Here is a 17,137-nt window from a genome sequence, read left to right on the forward strand (position 1 = left end):
TAGCTAGCATTTATATTTTAAAGTTTACAAAATGCTTTACAAATATTATCTCATTTTATCTTCATGTCAGCTCTGGGAAGTAGGCACTATTATTATCACCTCCATTTTACAGTTGAGGGAACTAATACAGGTTGAATGACTTGTCCAGGATCATATAATTGCTAAGTGTCTGAGGCAGGATTTGAACTCAGGTTTTCCTGACTCCAGGTCCAGGGATCTATCAAGTATATAACCTAGTTGCCTCTGCCACCCACATATCAGACTTCAAGCTTATTAAAGTTTCCCTTCTTTACCCTTTTATCTGCTCTTATGTCTTAATTTCAGAGGCAAAATTTTTTTAAAGGAAAGACAATACCACTTACATTATACAATAAGACATCTCTCCTTGCATGAGTTCAAGATAACAAAAAACTTAGAAATGGCCCAAGATGAAAAATCTTCAATTTAAGTTTTATGATTAGGGTCTATAAAAATGAGGTGCCTTCATGTTCTTAAATGATAGCATTTTAGAATGAGAATTAGAAATTCTCATTCATCTCATATAATAAAAAATACTTCTATTGTTTTATCTGAATATTACATATATACATATACACACATTTATGGAATACTCAAAAAAACACTATGAAGTCTCAATAGCTATTTTATTTTTAAAGGAGCTAGTAATTATAGAAAATAGCAACATACACTTTTAAATGTACACTCTTTAACCCATATGAACAAAAAAAGTATCCAGCCACCAATGAGATACTTGCTGGCTCATTTAGGAATTTTACAATGTGCATCTTTTAAGTTCCTAAATCCTTAGCATTAATCCTAATGTAAGTATGGCAAAAGTATATTTAATTCTTTGACCTACAAAGTAAAGTGGCCTTCACGAAATCCATGTAAAAATGAGGGAATTGTGTATATACTAATGCTTTTGTAAATATATCTGGAAAATGGTCAAATATAACACAAAAGTTTAAAATTTGACCATGAAACAAAATTTCATTTCCTAACAGCTCCAAATCAGGGTAAGTGAATTTTTTTTAAAAGGCTCAGGATACACATATATGTATATGTATATGTATATACTGACTAAAAGTGATTTCTGTCAAAAGCTAGATGAAGCTAACTTTAAATATCACCTATTTTTAATTAACCTCTTTCTAAATAAGTTACCCACACAACATATTTTAAATACACCTTTGGGTGCCCCAAAAAGCACTTTTCCCACAAACTGTAGATGCTTTGAATTGGAGCAGCTGCATAAAGTTCACGTCCATACATGAATGTCTAACCCTCAAGAAGGTTATCCCCCAAGATTTGTTTAGCTGTAATTTTAGGATGAAAGCATGTTTTGTAAAATGCAAGGGAGTGTTAGGTTATGCTGCTTTACAAAAAGAATATCTGTCTTAAAAGATGAAAATCTAAAGCATTACTGAAGTTTAATAGTCATTCTAGAGAATACTTAAACCTTATTTGAAACTTGATGGAAGAACAATTACCATATGTTCCTTTGTTTAAGCAGATTTCTCAGAAACATAAAGGTAGAGTTTCCTGTGGTAACAGTGAAGTCAGCATCTGTATTACACTTTAGGATCCAGAGTCTGATGAAAAGTGCATATTAACTATATTCTACTAGGAGCACAGTACAACACATGTCCCTTTTCAAGTACTTAGACTGGTACTGTATATATTCAGTAATGTGGTTGACATAAAAACCAATAGTGCTGTCATGTGACCAGATTTCAAACATGAGTACAATGGAGGAGAAAAGCAAGAAGAAATGTTTCCTAGCACTGAAATATGAAACCTGTATCAGTAGCACAGCAGCATCTGGAGTTTATACTTTGCTTTCTGCTTGTACTTATGTTACAAGATTCGTAAAATAAACAAATGGTGAGTGCATCAGATTCCAAGAGTAGAATAAAATCTAATGTATAGAAAAATCAGTATTTTTTTCAAGTAACTTCTCTAATTTCCAATATCTATTTTGGCTGAAGAGTACAGGATAACAAAAATGTATGGGCAATCAACCAACTTGCATTTGGAAGGTGGGAATATCTCCCCAAGTGTGCTCACATTAAATTAAAAAAATACATAAATTAATAAAAGTGGCATACATCATACACATGCTACATCATAAGGCATAGTATTCAGAAGGATAATGATGGGCATGTCTGCACTGTCTTTATGCCCAGTCTGCAAAGGACATATTCTTTATACTTTAGAAATTGAAAATCTGCCACAACTTTAAAGTGGCAATATTTGCATAAGACACTACATCTTGTACAAAAGCACTGTACATACTATGACAACACTGTAAGTAACTCAGGGGTCTCACACAAAATGCATGCCCCTAAAAGATGCTGCTCCCCCCTCCCCCGCCAAGCTGAAAGCTATATTTATACTACATATGGTAGTAAATAGAAAGCAGACAAAATGTGCTACTCAGTAAAGGAAAGACAATGAATGAAGACAAGAGGTGTACACAGTGCTGAGCAAGGTCCTGAGAAGATTTTCATTTTTCCTCCTTGCTTGAGGTATCCATGCTATCGTTCATTTTCTGCTTTTGCATTCTTGTACGAGTAGATGCTAAACAAAAACAACAAAAACCATCAAGAATGTTAACAGTCAGTCTGTTTGATAGGGAATACAGATTAATATACTATGAATTCCTATTGGACCCAACCCAACAACATACAAAAACCTAAAGATTTTGTTATATAAATACCTGTTACACAAATTTGAGAACTCCCTAGACTCTTGGATAAATCCTAGAAAGTTGCTTGAAATCCATACAAGTTAAATGACCTGTCCAAGACCATGTAGGTCACAGGAGTTAGAAGTGGGTTTTGAACCCACGTTCTTCCTGACTCTGAGCCTTACTTAGTGAGCTCTAACCACTATACCACAGCTATTTCTAAGGAAATAAATAAAGGAGTAAATAGACTTTAAAAATAACCACCACGTATTTATTACACAGTGAGGCAGGGCTAGAACTGAGAATATACTATTGTCTCAGTTAAGAATTCTTATTAACTGCTTAGTGATTAGTTTGTTGTGGCTCTTATGGAAAAGTAAGTCAAGTGGATTAGTCACAGTTTAGTGGAGGTCATTTTCTCCTTGGGGCCTCAGTATCTTGTGATAGCCTTTTTCTAGATTCATATGGTTTGAAAAGTCTGAAGAAACACAGGAGTTTCTGAGCCTCAGGGGTTAAGCCTGCCTTTTAGGGGTAAAATTATTCAGAAGCTTAGTTAGACTCAGAGCACAAAGGCTTTGGACACTGTCCTAAAGAGAGAAGCTTGTTACTCGTCTCTAAATGGGTCACCAGGAAATGAATTCACTATAGCAACTTAGTTCTACTTGCAGAACACATACAGACTTTCACAGAGAACTTTTTGTTTTTAACTATAAGTGTGACCTCCAAAATCCATCACATATTGGTAAATTGTATATTTATTAAATGGTCTCATATTTATCTTTATTATTTACAAAATAACCAGGAACTATTTGAGAGTAGCTAGTAGGTACAGTGGATAGAGTACCAGGCCTAAAGTCAGGAAGATTCATCTTTCTGAGTTCAAATCTGGCTTCAGACACTTACTAGCTGTGTGACCCTAGGCAAATCACTTAACCTGGTTTGCCTCAAGTTTCTTCATGAGTAAAATAAGCTGGAATAGAAAATTGCAAACTGTTCTTGTATCTTTGCCAAGAAAATCTCAAGTGGGGTCATGAAGAGTCAGATATGACTGAAAAACAACTAAAAAACAACAAGTAATGGAAAGAATAGTTTTGAAACCGATACATTCCAATACAGAATCTTTAAAAGTCTATAGTTTTATAGTTAAATTTTAGATAGTAAAGAAGTTTAAAAGTAATTTATACGATAAATGAATTTTAAAAGTTAAAGGATTATTTTAATGTCTGTTCTTCCAAGGGCTTCACATACTGCTTTTCATATGACAACAGATGACTGCTGAATGAATGTTGGAACTGAGGAATAAATCTTTAAATTCTAAATACTTTTCCATCTATATACCTGCTATTACTAATCTAAAAATGCTTACATGTAGCAAAAAAAACCCAAATATCTTATACACAATGATGACCACATGTTAGTTTTATGCAACTACATACACATATATAAACACCAAACATCTTGCAACACTCTTAGGGTCAGTATAGTTATCTTAAGTCTATTTCCTAACCAGAGCCACGCAGAATTAAGATGTAGCTAACCAATTCTGTACTTTGTTAAAATTCCTGCACAAAAAATCTTTTAGAAAAAGCACAAAAGGGGACAGTTGAGAAAAATGAAGGATGACTTCTAGGAAATGATGGAGTATAAAGTGACCAAAACCAGGAGAACAATTTATACAGTAACAATATTACAAAGACAAAATACTCTGAAAGATGTAGGAACTCTGGTCAATGCTATGACCGATAAAATTTCAGAGGATTTGTGCTAAAGCATGCTACCCACATCCTGACAGAAAGGCGATAGATTCAGAGTGCAACTTGAGACATATTTTTGGGCACATAACCAATGAAGCAATTTGTTTTGCTTGACTGTACATGTTTGTAGCTAGAGTTTTGCTTTTATCCATTCAAACAAGAGGAGATGGGAGAGAAAGGGAAGGATTTTCATTGATTGGAAAAAAATTTAATCAAAAAAAAGCATAGAGAATAATGATCGCTTTCCTCCTACAAGCAGTATACCTCACTGTTGTTCACAACAGATACAATTCTGCAAAGTTGTATAAAAATAAAATTTTTATAAATTGGATATGATTTTAAGTATAGTAGGGTGAATTCCCTTGTATGAGAAATTTCATAGGGAATATTTTCATAAAGAGAAGGGTCCTTTTACAACTTGGGCTGCTTGGAACTCTCCTTTGCCACTATCACATGTACATGTGAAATATTCCTTGATTACAGTAGATTGTAACCTCCTTGGGGAAAAGTGAAGTGTCACTTTTTCCAAATTTCTGTATCCCCTGAACCTAGTACATTAGGTGCTTAATAGATACCTGCTGAAGCACCCTTTACTTTTTCTTTTTTATGTGTGTATTTCCACATGCCAGGTTTTCTAATCTCTATTTGCATCTCAATTTCTAACATCACCATACAGTTGTATCTCTTTAGCATCTACAAAGAAATTACATATACTTACTCATTTCTGCGAGTTTCTGTTGAAATTTGGAGTCCCCAGGGAGATGTTTACTTCAGGAAAAAAAAAAAGCGAAATATTTTGCTTGAGTAATATTATTGCACGTATATGTGTGCACATTTATAATAGTTCACATTTATATTGTGCTTTCTGATTATAGAGAGTGTTTTAAAAACATCAACTCATTTGATCCTTACAATAACCCTATGGTGTTGGGAATATTTGTATGGCTATTTTATAGTTGAGGAAACTGAAGATTCAGAGATAGTGTAATGTGCCCAAGATCACAGAGAAAGCCAAGGGCAAAGACTCAAATCTCTGGACTTCTTATTCTTGCCCCAGTACTATCACATTCCATTATGTGTAATTTTAACCATTTATTTGATCCTATTATTTTAGTGTACTGATTAATTTTATAAGCTTATGAAAGTGAATCAAATATAAATGTTTCCCAAATTATAGTACTTCACAATTTTTAAAGCAATTTTTATTAAAATACTAATTCAGCTTTCTCAAGATTAAAAGGACTTTATTATTTAATGATAATGAATTGTTGTAAAATTGTAGCAGCATTAGAATAGTTATTAACTATCCTATTTCTCCAATGAAGTATGGTAAAAAGTGACAATGCTATTTGTAATATTTCAACTTTTCAAAGGTCCTTCATCTGTGATCCCATTTAATCCAATAACAATCCTATGAAATAAGATTAGGGCTATTTTCCCATTAGACAGATGAGGAAGCTGAGGCACAGAAAAGGTAAAGGGCCTTTAAAACTAGCCAAAAGCAGTGCCTAGAATGCAGGCTCTCTTGATTCTGAGCCTCTATAGCAGACATTCAGAATGCAGCAGGGTAAACATAACAGAAAAGCACATACCTTCCATCTGCTTCATCTGATCCTTCAATATCGAAGCGTAGTTTTTTAAGTGGTTTAGGAGGGTTGCTTCCTTCAGCACTTCTCTTGAGCAAACGGTCACTGCTACACACCATCTGGTTTATTTTCTGAAACTTCTCAGAAGTCTAGAAATTACAAAATTACTAAATGGTTTATACATTTAAAATCAAAGGAATCCTGACTCTTTTTTTTTAGCACTTCTCAATGCAGCAAAGTTATACCTGTAGCAAAACATGGAACAATTTCAACTGTTCTGCTTGAAAAAATAATCAGAAAGTATCTAAATACTATAATTTACTATTATTTTGCCAACTGATCAACATGAAGAGCTTATCAAAGTTAGGGCATATCTTACATGTAACTGCAGCTCATTACCCTTACTTTTATTTCTCATCTTTATACCATCATTTCCCATGAAGCTCTGCTTCATAGTTCCATGAGTTTTTAGTTCCATAAATTTTTAAATCAGAGATTCTCTGGCTCCATATTTTCTTGGAATCTTTCCTCATGGGTGTCCTGAAAAACAAAGTGTACTCCTAACCTGATGGTGTGTAGTATGGACTTATGCTTAAGAAGTTGTAAATATCTGTCCATAGTTAACTATAGGTCATAGACTTTATTGTCATTAATATCATAGCTATTTGATCAATCTGATCAACCATGTTTACTAAGAGGAGAGCCTCTTCGAAATCCTCATCCTTCTTGACCTCTCTGACACTAGTGATTAAGTAAGTAATCTTACAGAGGTAGAATTAATTGACTAGGTGCGAAAGTTGAAGGAGTCTGAATAGTCAAAGCTGATTCACCCTAGGAACCTGGGTGACTGGAAAGATAGTGATGCTCTCAACAAAAATATAGAAGTTTGGAGAAGGGAGGTTTGGGGATTTCAGAGGGTGGGGGGGAAATCCTGTTCTGTTTCAGACAGATATAAGAAGAAAGGAAAAAAAAAACATCTGGGCAAAGACACGGAATTTTTCTACTCACAAACAGAATTTACTGTCTGTATCAATACCTTTTAAACACCTATTATATATAACACTAGGTGGACTGGTGTAAATATAAAGATAAATAAATGGTCACTGCCTTCAAAGAACATTTTTTACTTCCCAATAAGAGTCTATATTACTTGACCAAAAAAACCCCAAACAAACATCATAGATTTCAGTAATTCCACATGGTAAATGCCTTTTATGTTGAACACAGGGATCACTGCCACAGTGATAACACTATTAGCTAAGACCCCATCAGATCATTAATAATTGAACAATCTGCCTAAGGCAGAGGTTTTTTCTTGAATTTGGTTGTTATAAAAGTATTGTAGACTTACTAGACGGTGGACCACTGTGTTATGCCCTGAAATACATAAATTCTTTTAAATTTTATTTATTTTTAACATCCATTTAAAATTTTTTTTCACTTCTAAATTCTGTCCCTCCTCTTCCCTCACCCATTGAGAAGAAAAGCAATATAATAACAATTATACACATGAAGACAGGAAAAACATTTTTCCATACTAATTGTTACCAAAAAAAAAAAAAAAAAGAAAAACAAAAATAATAAAAAGCAAGAAACATAAAGAAGGTGGAAAAAATGTGCTTCAATCTGAACTCAGAGTTCATCAGTTCTTTCTCTGGAGTTAGATAGCATTTTTTATCACAAGTCTTTCAGAATTGTCTCGGATCACTATTTTGATCAGAATAGCTAAGTCTTTCATAGTTGGTCACTGTTCTAGTACTGTTGTTACTACATACAGTATTCTTCTAGTTCTGTTCACTATACTTTGCATCAGTTCATTAAAGTCTTTCCAAGTTTTTCTGAAATCATCCTGCTTGTCATTTCTTAGAACACAATAGTATTCCATCAAGATCACAAACTACAACTTGTTCAGCCATTTGCCAATTAATGAGTATTCCCTCAATTTCCAATTCTTTGCCACCACAGAAAGAGCTGATATAAATATATTTTAAAGTGCAAATAAGTCTTTTGCCTTCTTCTCTGATCTCTTTGGGATACAGACCTAGTTAGTAGTATATAGCTTTGTAGCCCTTTGGATGAAATTCCAAATTGCTCTCCAGGGTTGAACCAGTTCACAATTCTACCAACAGTACATTAGCATCTCTGCTTTTCCACATCCCCTCCAATTTTTGTCATATTAGCCAATCTAATAGGTGTGAGAGGTCTCTCAGAGCTGTTTTAAAGTGCATTTCTCTAGTTAGTAGTAATATAGAGCATTTTTGGTGACTATTATTGGTTTATTATATTATTATAAATATTATAGTATAATGTTATATTATATATTATATTGGTAACTTGATTTTTTTCTTATGAAAAATGATCTTTTGACCATTCATCAATTGGGGGAATAGATCTTATTTTTATAAATTTGACTCCATTCCCAAAATGTTCCCCCAGTTTACTGCATTCCTTCTCATTTTGGCTGCACTGATTTTGTTTGTGAAAAAAAATTATCTAATTTCATGTAATCAAAATTATTCATCTTACCTCCCATCAGTCTCTATCTTGTTTGGTCATAATATACTCTTACCTTATTCATAGATCTGACAAGTAAAAATTTTCTATGCTCCTCTAATTTGCTTAGGATGTCACCTTTTATGTCTATATCATGTAAACATTTTGACCTTGGTACAAAGTGTGAGGTGTTGATCTATACCTACTTTCTGTCCCATTGCTTTCTAGTTTTCCTAGTAATTTTTGTCAAATGAGAAGTTCTTGCCCCCAAAGCTCAGATCTTTGCATTTATCAAACACTATATTACTATGGTCATTTACTACTATGTATTGTATACCTAATCTATTCCACTGATCTAGCACTCTTATTTTCTGGTCAGTACCAGACTGTTTTGATGATTACCACTTATAGTTTGAAATCTGGCACATGAATTGTTGTAAAATTGTAGCAGCATTAGAATAGTTATTATTAAATATCCTATTTCTCCAATAAAGTATGGTAAAAGGTGATGATGCTATTTGTAGTATTTCAACTTTTCTGATATTTTTGACCTTTAGTTCTTGCAGATAACTTTTGTTATTTTTTATAGTTCTATAAAGTAATTCTTTGGTATTCTAACTGGTATGGTACTGAATAAGTAAATTAATTTAGGTAGAATTGTCATTTTTATTATGTTGGCTCAGTCTACTCATGAGCAATGAATATTTCTCTAATTGTTTAGATCTGTCTTTATTTGTGTGAAACGTGTTCTGTGACTGTGTTTAAATAGTTTCTGGGTTTGTCATGGCAGGAAGATTACTAAGTGTTTTATGTCGTCTGAAACAACTGAACAGCAACAAAGATAGTCCAGTTATCTCCCTATCACTATAGTGATAGCGGTCATAGGCAACTGTTCCTTTTATCTCTTTTCCCTGATTTGCCCTATCTATTTCAACTATTCAGATATCTGTTAAATGCAGACTATCTGATAAACTCTTAACTTGCCTCAAAAGTAATTTTATTCTTCAAAAAGTAGAGAAAACAACAATGGGAAATTTTATTTTGAACCTGATTCTGATCAACAATGGAGAACTGCTTGGTGAAGTGAAAACTCAAGGGACCCTGTTAGGAAATGACCAGAATTCTTCAAGCTTATAACATATGATAACATATGTGCCAGGAATAGTCTGACTAGTATCCTGTGCCTTAGGAATGCAGACTTCAAAGAGTTCAGAGACAGGAAATAGTATGCTATAGACTGAGATTCTAAAAAGAAAATTAACCTAAGAGGCGTAGAGGTCTCTCAAGAACAAAATTCTGGAGATAATCCCCACTGATCCCTTAGTAAAAACTCTTTCCTTCCTACAAACTATATTCTAGCCATTGACCTCATCCCATTTCCTCCTCCTGATAGGCAGAGCTACTCAACTCCTTTTTTGCTTCATGATGGGAAAAATAGAAAAAAAAAAGTGATCAACAGAGAACTGAAAAACCACTATGGGGGAGGTGGTAAAATGCACCCAGAAACTTTCAAGATATTCAACAGAGTCATATGAACTACATTTTAGGATATTATAAGTAGATGTAATTGTTGAACTACCTTGATATTTTTGAAAAAATGGGGTGAAAGAAAGAAATGTGGTATCACAATATTGGAAGTAGGTGAATACTATCATAATTTTTAAAAAAGCAAAGAAAGTCAATACTTTAGAATATAGACTGATAAGTCTGTTTCCAATCCTGGTAAAAATACATTTTAGAATGGATCATATTAAAGGGACAATTTGTGAGTACTTAGAGAGAAATGATCACCAGGAGCCAGAAGAAGTTTATTAAGAATAATCATCTGATAAAGGCCTGATTTCTAAAATAAATAGAGAACTGAGTCAAATCTACAAGAATACAAGTCATTCCCCAATTAATAAATGGTCAAAGGATATGAACAGGCAGTTTTCAGAGGAAGAAATTAAAGATATCTATAAGCATATGAAAAAATGCTCTAAATCACTACTGATTAGAGAAATGCAAATCAAAACAACTCTGAGGTACCACATCTCACAAGTCAGATTGGCTAAGATACCAAAACAGTAAAATGACAAATGCTGGAGAGGATGTGGAAAAATTGGAACACTAATGCATTATTGGTGGAGTTGTGAACTAATTCAACCATTCTGGAAAGCAATCTGGAACTATCCCCAAAGGGCTATAAATAATTGCATACCTTTTGACCCAGCAATACTATTTCTAGGGTTGTATCCCAAAGAGATCATAGAAGTGGGAGGAAGACCCATATGTACAAAAATATTTATAAGAGCTCTTTTTGTGGTGGCAAAGAATTGGAAATTAAGGGATGCCCATCAACTAGGGAATGGCTAAACAAGTTGTGGTATATGAGTGTAATGGAATACTATTATGCTATAAGAAATGAGGAGCAGACAGACTTCATATTTACCTGGAGAGACTTACAAAAACTAATGCTGAGTGAGAAAAGCAGAACCAGGAAAAATCTGTACATAATTATAGACACAATGTATATGTGATGACCAACTTTGATAAGACTGGACTCTTCTCAGCAAAGCAAGGTTATAAGACAACTCCAAAAGACTCACGATGGAAAGAGATGTCTACATTCAGAGAAAGAACTAGAAAGAACAGAGTTTGAATGCAGATTGAAGCAAACTACCTGCTCTCTTTTTCTTGTTTGGTTTTGTTTCCTCTTTCCTATTTTTCATTCCATCCGATACAATCCTTCTTTATAACCTAATGTCTAATGTGAAAGTATTCACAGATCCTATACTTGATTGTATGCTGACATGGTAGGGGAGGGGGAGGGAGGAGAGGGGGAGAAAATTTGAAACTCAAGGGATTGTGGAACTGAATCTTGTAAACTAGAATAAACAAACAAATTAATAAAGAAAAAAGAATAATCACGTTTCCTTTTTTTTTTTTTACAGGGGGGAAGGCAGGGCAATTGGGGTTAAGTGACTTGTCCAAGGTCACATAGCGAGTAAGTGTTAAGTGTCTGAGTCCACATTTGAACTCAGGTCCTCCTGACTCCAGGGCTGGTGCTCTACTCATTGCACCACCTAGCTGCCCCGTATGTTTCCTTTTTTTGACAGGATTATTTGACTATTGAGGGAATGTTATAGACATAATATACCTACACTTTAGGAAGGCATATTTAATAAAGTCTCTCCAATATCACTGTGAACAAGAAGGACAGCATATACTTTGGTAGTTTTAGAACTGATTGACAAATTGGAACCAAAGCATGTTGACTAATGAATCCATGTAACCGTGGAGGGAATTCTGTAGTAGTGTAGCAGGGATCTATCCTTGATCCACTTCTTTTCAACATTTTTAATAATGACTTGGGTAGAACCATACAGAATGCTTAATAAATTTATGGATTCAACAATTCAATTTGATAAACAACTATTAAATACCTAATATATGCAATGCTCTGTACTAGATACCAAGGAAACAAAGATAATAACAGAATAGTTCCTGACCTTCAGAAACTCACCTTCTACCAAGGAGACATAATATGTAAAGTGATGAGTAAATGCAAAATATATACAAAGCAATACAAAATGCTTTAAAGAGAACTAATAACAACTTAATCAGGAAAGGTCCTGTAAGGGAGGCAACACCTAAGGTGGGTAGGATAGACAGCCTATGCAAAGGTACAGAAGATGGAATGTAATAGAGGTATTTAGCAGGCCAGTTTTATTATAATAAAAAGTACAAGAAAAGAAGTAATAGGAAATAGGACTATTAAGTTAGACTGGAGTCAATTGTAGAAGGCTTTCAATGCCCTTCTGAGGATTTTTTATTTTATCCCAGAGGACACAAAGAACCACTGAGGATATGTAAGCAGGGAAAGATTAGAAGCATGGAAATATAACAAAACAACAATAATAACTAGCATTTATATAGGATTTTAAGGTTGGGAAAGTGTTTTGTTATCTCAGTTGATCCTCACAACAACTCTTGGAGGTGAGGAATATAAATGAAGCAGAGAGAGGTTAAATGATTTGTCCAAGGTCACACAACCACAAAATGTCCAAGACCGGATATCAAACTCAGGTCTCCCTGACTCCAGGTTTAGCTCTCCATTCATTGTACCATCTAGCTGCCCCTAACCAACTGAAAATCAATTAGAGGGCCATTGCAAAATCCAGGCAAGAAGAAGTGAAGAGACTTTGAAGTAGTACAGTGGCTTTTTCAACGGAATGGATGTGACACATGTGGATGGAGAATGGGTCAAGCATGATAAATATGAATATATTTATGAACATAAATGGATATTTATTATTATAAATAAAAATGAATAAATATGACAAAATGGGAATGATGTATCAGGGAAGGATAACTAATATGATAGATGACAGAACTGGGAGACCCAAAGATCTAAATAGGCTAAAATAATAATAAAAAAATGAAGCTAAAAAGAAAAAATTTAACAAATACAATAATAATACATAAAATGCATAGTCTTATACTTGGTTTGAAAAAAAAACCCAAATGTACACGTATAGGACAGCACAAGTCTAACCATCTTACTCCCTTGCTTAAGAATATTTAGTGATTTCCTTTTTCCTCTAGGATTAAAATTACATTAAATTTCTAAAAAGTTTGGCATTTAAAGCTGTTCACATACTTGCTCCAGCCTACCTTTCCAGACCCCTTTCACATCGTTCTCCTTTATACATTATACTTTCCAGCTGAATTGACCTGCTTTTCCCTGAACTCAGCATTTGCTCTTCCTCCTCCATACCTTTGTATAGGCTTTCTCCTGGCAATGGATGCCCCCCTCATTTTCATCTTGTAAAATTCCTGGTTTTCTTGTATATCTATCCCTAGACTCTCTCTTGAGCTCAAGTTTCACATCACCAATAGCCTATTAAGTATTTCAAAGCAGATTTTGTATATATACCTCAAATTCAACATGTCCAAAACAGAATCATTTTCTTCCTTAACCTACCATTCCTCCAAACATATATCTCTATATGGAAATGGCACCACCATCCTTCCAGACAACCAATTTTTCAACCTCAGAGACATCCCTTACTCCTTACTAAATTCATACCAAACATCCCTATCACAGTTGCTAAGCCTTATACCTTTATAACATCTCTCACATCTGTCCTCTTCTCTCAGTTCATAAAACACTACTCTAGGTCAGGATTTCATTATCTTTCACCTGGACTATTTGCAAGAGTCTCCTAATTGGTTTTCCTGCCTCATATATCCTTCCTCTACTATGTCCTCCATATAGCTTCCAAAGTGATATTTCTGAAGCACAAACTTCACTATATCACTCCTCTACTCAATAAATTGGTAACCCTCTCTTAACCTCTAGAATCAAATGCAAACGCATGTCTGGAATCTACTTGTTATTGATCAATCTTGTCTGACTTTCTGTAACTCCATTTAGGTTTTTTTTTGTTATTGGGAGGGGTTGGGGGTTGGGGGTAGGGGCAGATATTGGAATGGTCTGCCATTTCCTTCTCCAGCTCATTTTACAGATGAAGCAGACAGGGTGAAGTGATTTGCCCAGTGTCACCCAGCTACTAATTATCTGAGGCCAGATTTGAACTCAAGGAGATTAGTCTCCCTGACTCTAGGCCTAGGGCTCCATCCACTGGGCCACCTAGCTGCCCTGGTATCTAGAGCCCTTCACAATGGTTACAACCTACTTTTTCAAGCTTATTATATATGACTTCCCTTCCATTCAAACTGCCCCTCCTTGTCATTCCTCCTAGGAACTTGCATCTCCTGCTACCATGCCTTTGCACAGGCTATTTCCTCATCCTGGTCCACATTTTCTATTTACCTCTGCTTCTTAAAGACTTTAGTTTTCTTCAAAGTTCAGCTCAAATACCATTTCCTACAGAAGATCTCTCCTGGTTCCCCCAACTGCTAGCCAAAATTATTTTTTACTTATTTTGTATGTCTTTTGTACATAGCATTTTTTCTCTATGAAAGACTGTAAACTCTGTGAGGGCAAAAATGGTTTAATTTTTGTTTTTGTATCCCTGGTTAATAACATACATTTAATAAGTGCTTACTGACTGACTGTTGGATTAGATTAGAGATGGAGAAACTGGATATTAGTCATTTCATGTGAAAAATGTCTATAGTTCTAATAATTGCAAATTAAATATGTTCACAGTGTAATATAGTGGACAAAAAAGATAATATGAACTTAGGTCACATCAGCAGAAGCATGGTGTCCAGAACAAAGGAGGTGATAATCTCACTGTACTCTGGCCTAGTGACATCACATCTGGAGTATTGTGTCCAGTTCTGTACATCACATTTCAAAAAGGACACTGACAAGTTTGAGACTAAGAAGAATTGGTTTGAGGAACTATTGATAGCTTACCTAGAGAAAAAAACTCAGAGCAGACACAATAACTATTTTCAGCTATTGAAGGGATGTCATATAGAAGGGTAACTGAATTTATTTTACTAGGCTCCAGAAGACAGGACAAGGACCAGTGGGTGGCAGTTAGAGGGAAACAGAAGGAAAACTTATTATCAATTAGAAATTATACAAAAATGAAATATGCTACTATCAGGATTGTAGGGTTTCTCTCACTAGAGGTCTAGATGACCATTAGTCTGGGATAGTCTAGACTACATTCATACTCTGGATAAAGGCTGGGACTAGTTTTGCTTTATTTTTATTCTTTTATCAGTTAAATGTTCTAGAAGGGATAGGGAAAGATGAAGAGTAACAAGTGCAGAAACTAAGATTCAGGAACTTGGTAAGAACTAGAATGTATTAGATGACTGAAAAAACTCTGCAGAAGCTTAAATAGCAAGGGGGAGAAATGTAAAAGTAGTTAAAACATGATATCAATTGGAGAATGTCTGAACAAATAATGGTCTATGAATATAATGGAATGCCACTGTGCTATAAGAAATGATGAAGGGGACAGTTTCCAAGAAACCTAGGAAGACTGTTATAAACTGATACATAGAGAAGTAAGTAGAAACAGGAGAGTAATTTATACATTAACAACATTGTTAAGAGACCAAAAAAAATTCCAAAATAGTCAAGAACTCTGATTAACATGATTCCAAAGGACCCATGATGAAATTATCCATCTCTTGACAGAGATATGATGGACTCATGCTTCAGATCAAGATATATGTTTCATGGATATGGCCAATGCAAGAATGTGTTTTACTCAACTATATATGTTGCAGTTTTTTTTTTTTAAGTACAGAGCTCTGTTCTTGTTGGGGAGAAAAAAAATTTTAGAAATAAAATAAAGGTGGTGCTACGGGAACTGGATATTTTGTTATATTAGTGAAATTTGAGACATCAAAGTCTCAGGGAACTTGAACCACAAATGTAAGATTACTATAAATTATTTATATATTCAAAACAGTACAGCAAACTTTTTGGAATTTTTTTTTAGCTTAGGCTACAGGAAACTTTCAAATTCTATGTAGTATGTGTAATTGAGGAATCTTAATTTGTCATTTTGAAAGAAAACTACAATTGCATGCAAATAAAATACTTACGCCAAATGATTCACCAATTGAAACTAAGATTCTGTTAAGATAAAAATAAAACAGACTAATTAGCTTGAAAACATATACAAAATTATAGTTTAAGATGAAAATATTGTTCTAAAGATTAAGTTTATTAAATTGAAGATTTCATTACCTCCTACATTAATGAAAAGCTATTCTTATTATGAATAAAAGCAATAGAGGTACCTAATTTTCTCCCATATTATGATGATGCCTTAGATTTTTAATGGCATTTACTCTGAGCTACTAGTTTATAAAAACATAATAATAATAATAATAATAGCTAACATATAGGGCTTAAAAATTTATATATCACTTTGTATATGTATACATATACATATATAATTTCACTTGATCCTCACAGCCTATTTATTTAAATTTATAGATGAGGAAACAGACTCAGAAACTAATAGACTTGCCCATGGTCACATTGCTAGTAAGATTCTGAGGCAAAATTTGCATTTAGGTATTTTCCTGAATCCAAGGGCTAACATTCTATCCACTACACTAACTAGCTGACTTGTTATGAAATCCTAAGCTATCACTAAAAAGAAATATCTCATGATGGAAGTAGACTACTAAATTTTATATAAGCAAAGAGTCAAATGAACAAACAGAATTTCTTCTAATAAATTATCTATGTCTCTATCATATAAAAAATCAAGTCAAACCTAATGTAGCTTTTTGCCCTAAGAGATAAACTTGGCCCTTTCTAGCAGGTATTGTAACTATAATAAAAACTAATATATGGTAAAAGGTATCTGGTACTTTTATCATATCTTTCTCAAACAATACTTTTCAGTTTCAGAGTAAAATGGTTTATGATAACAATGACAAATTTAAGGCACTACATTCTCATGAGATAAATTGTTAAAGAAGGGCTATATTATGTTCCACATAGCTTTAGAATTCAAAGAATTTTATTGCATTTTAATTCTTGGAAAACTGTTAACCTAATAGAGTATTACATATAGTGTTGGGTAGGGTCAATGTGGTTGGCTTTAATGAAAATTTTTTTTTTTACAAAATCTTTCTTATCAGGGAAAGCTCAGTGAGGGAGTGTTGGGAGAGGAAAGAATAAC

At 33.9% G+C, this 17,137-nt stretch overlaps 1 protein-coding gene across 1 annotated transcript in view; it reads right to left on the bottom strand.

The window, feature by feature from the left end:
- Positions 1 to 625: 625 nt before the first annotated feature.
- Positions 626 to 17,137, bottom strand: part of RB1 (RB transcriptional corepressor 1) — a 186,098-nt gene continuing 169,586 nt past the window's right edge. Inside the window, exons 24-27 of the mRNA XM_069063662.1 lie at positions 16,044 to 16,074; positions 6,036 to 6,178; positions 5,162 to 5,211; positions 626 to 2,580 (exon numbers count right to left, since the gene is read on the bottom strand). Of these exons, the coding sequence (XP_068919763.1) occupies positions 2,507 to 2,580; positions 5,162 to 5,211; positions 6,036 to 6,178; positions 16,044 to 16,074 (298 nt within the window). The 3' untranslated portion in view covers positions 626 to 2,506. The remainder of the gene's footprint in view (positions 2,581 to 5,161; positions 5,212 to 6,035; positions 6,179 to 16,043; positions 16,075 to 17,137) is intronic.

This window comes from Petaurus breviceps, unplaced genomic scaffold (assembly GCF_028583685.1).
Source record: "Petaurus breviceps papuanus isolate PSGF00001 unplaced genomic scaffold, PetGlider_PUasm1.0 90594, whole genome shotgun sequence".
NCBI classification, from domain to species: domain Eukaryota; kingdom Metazoa; phylum Chordata; class Mammalia; order Diprotodontia; family Petauridae; genus Petaurus; species Petaurus breviceps.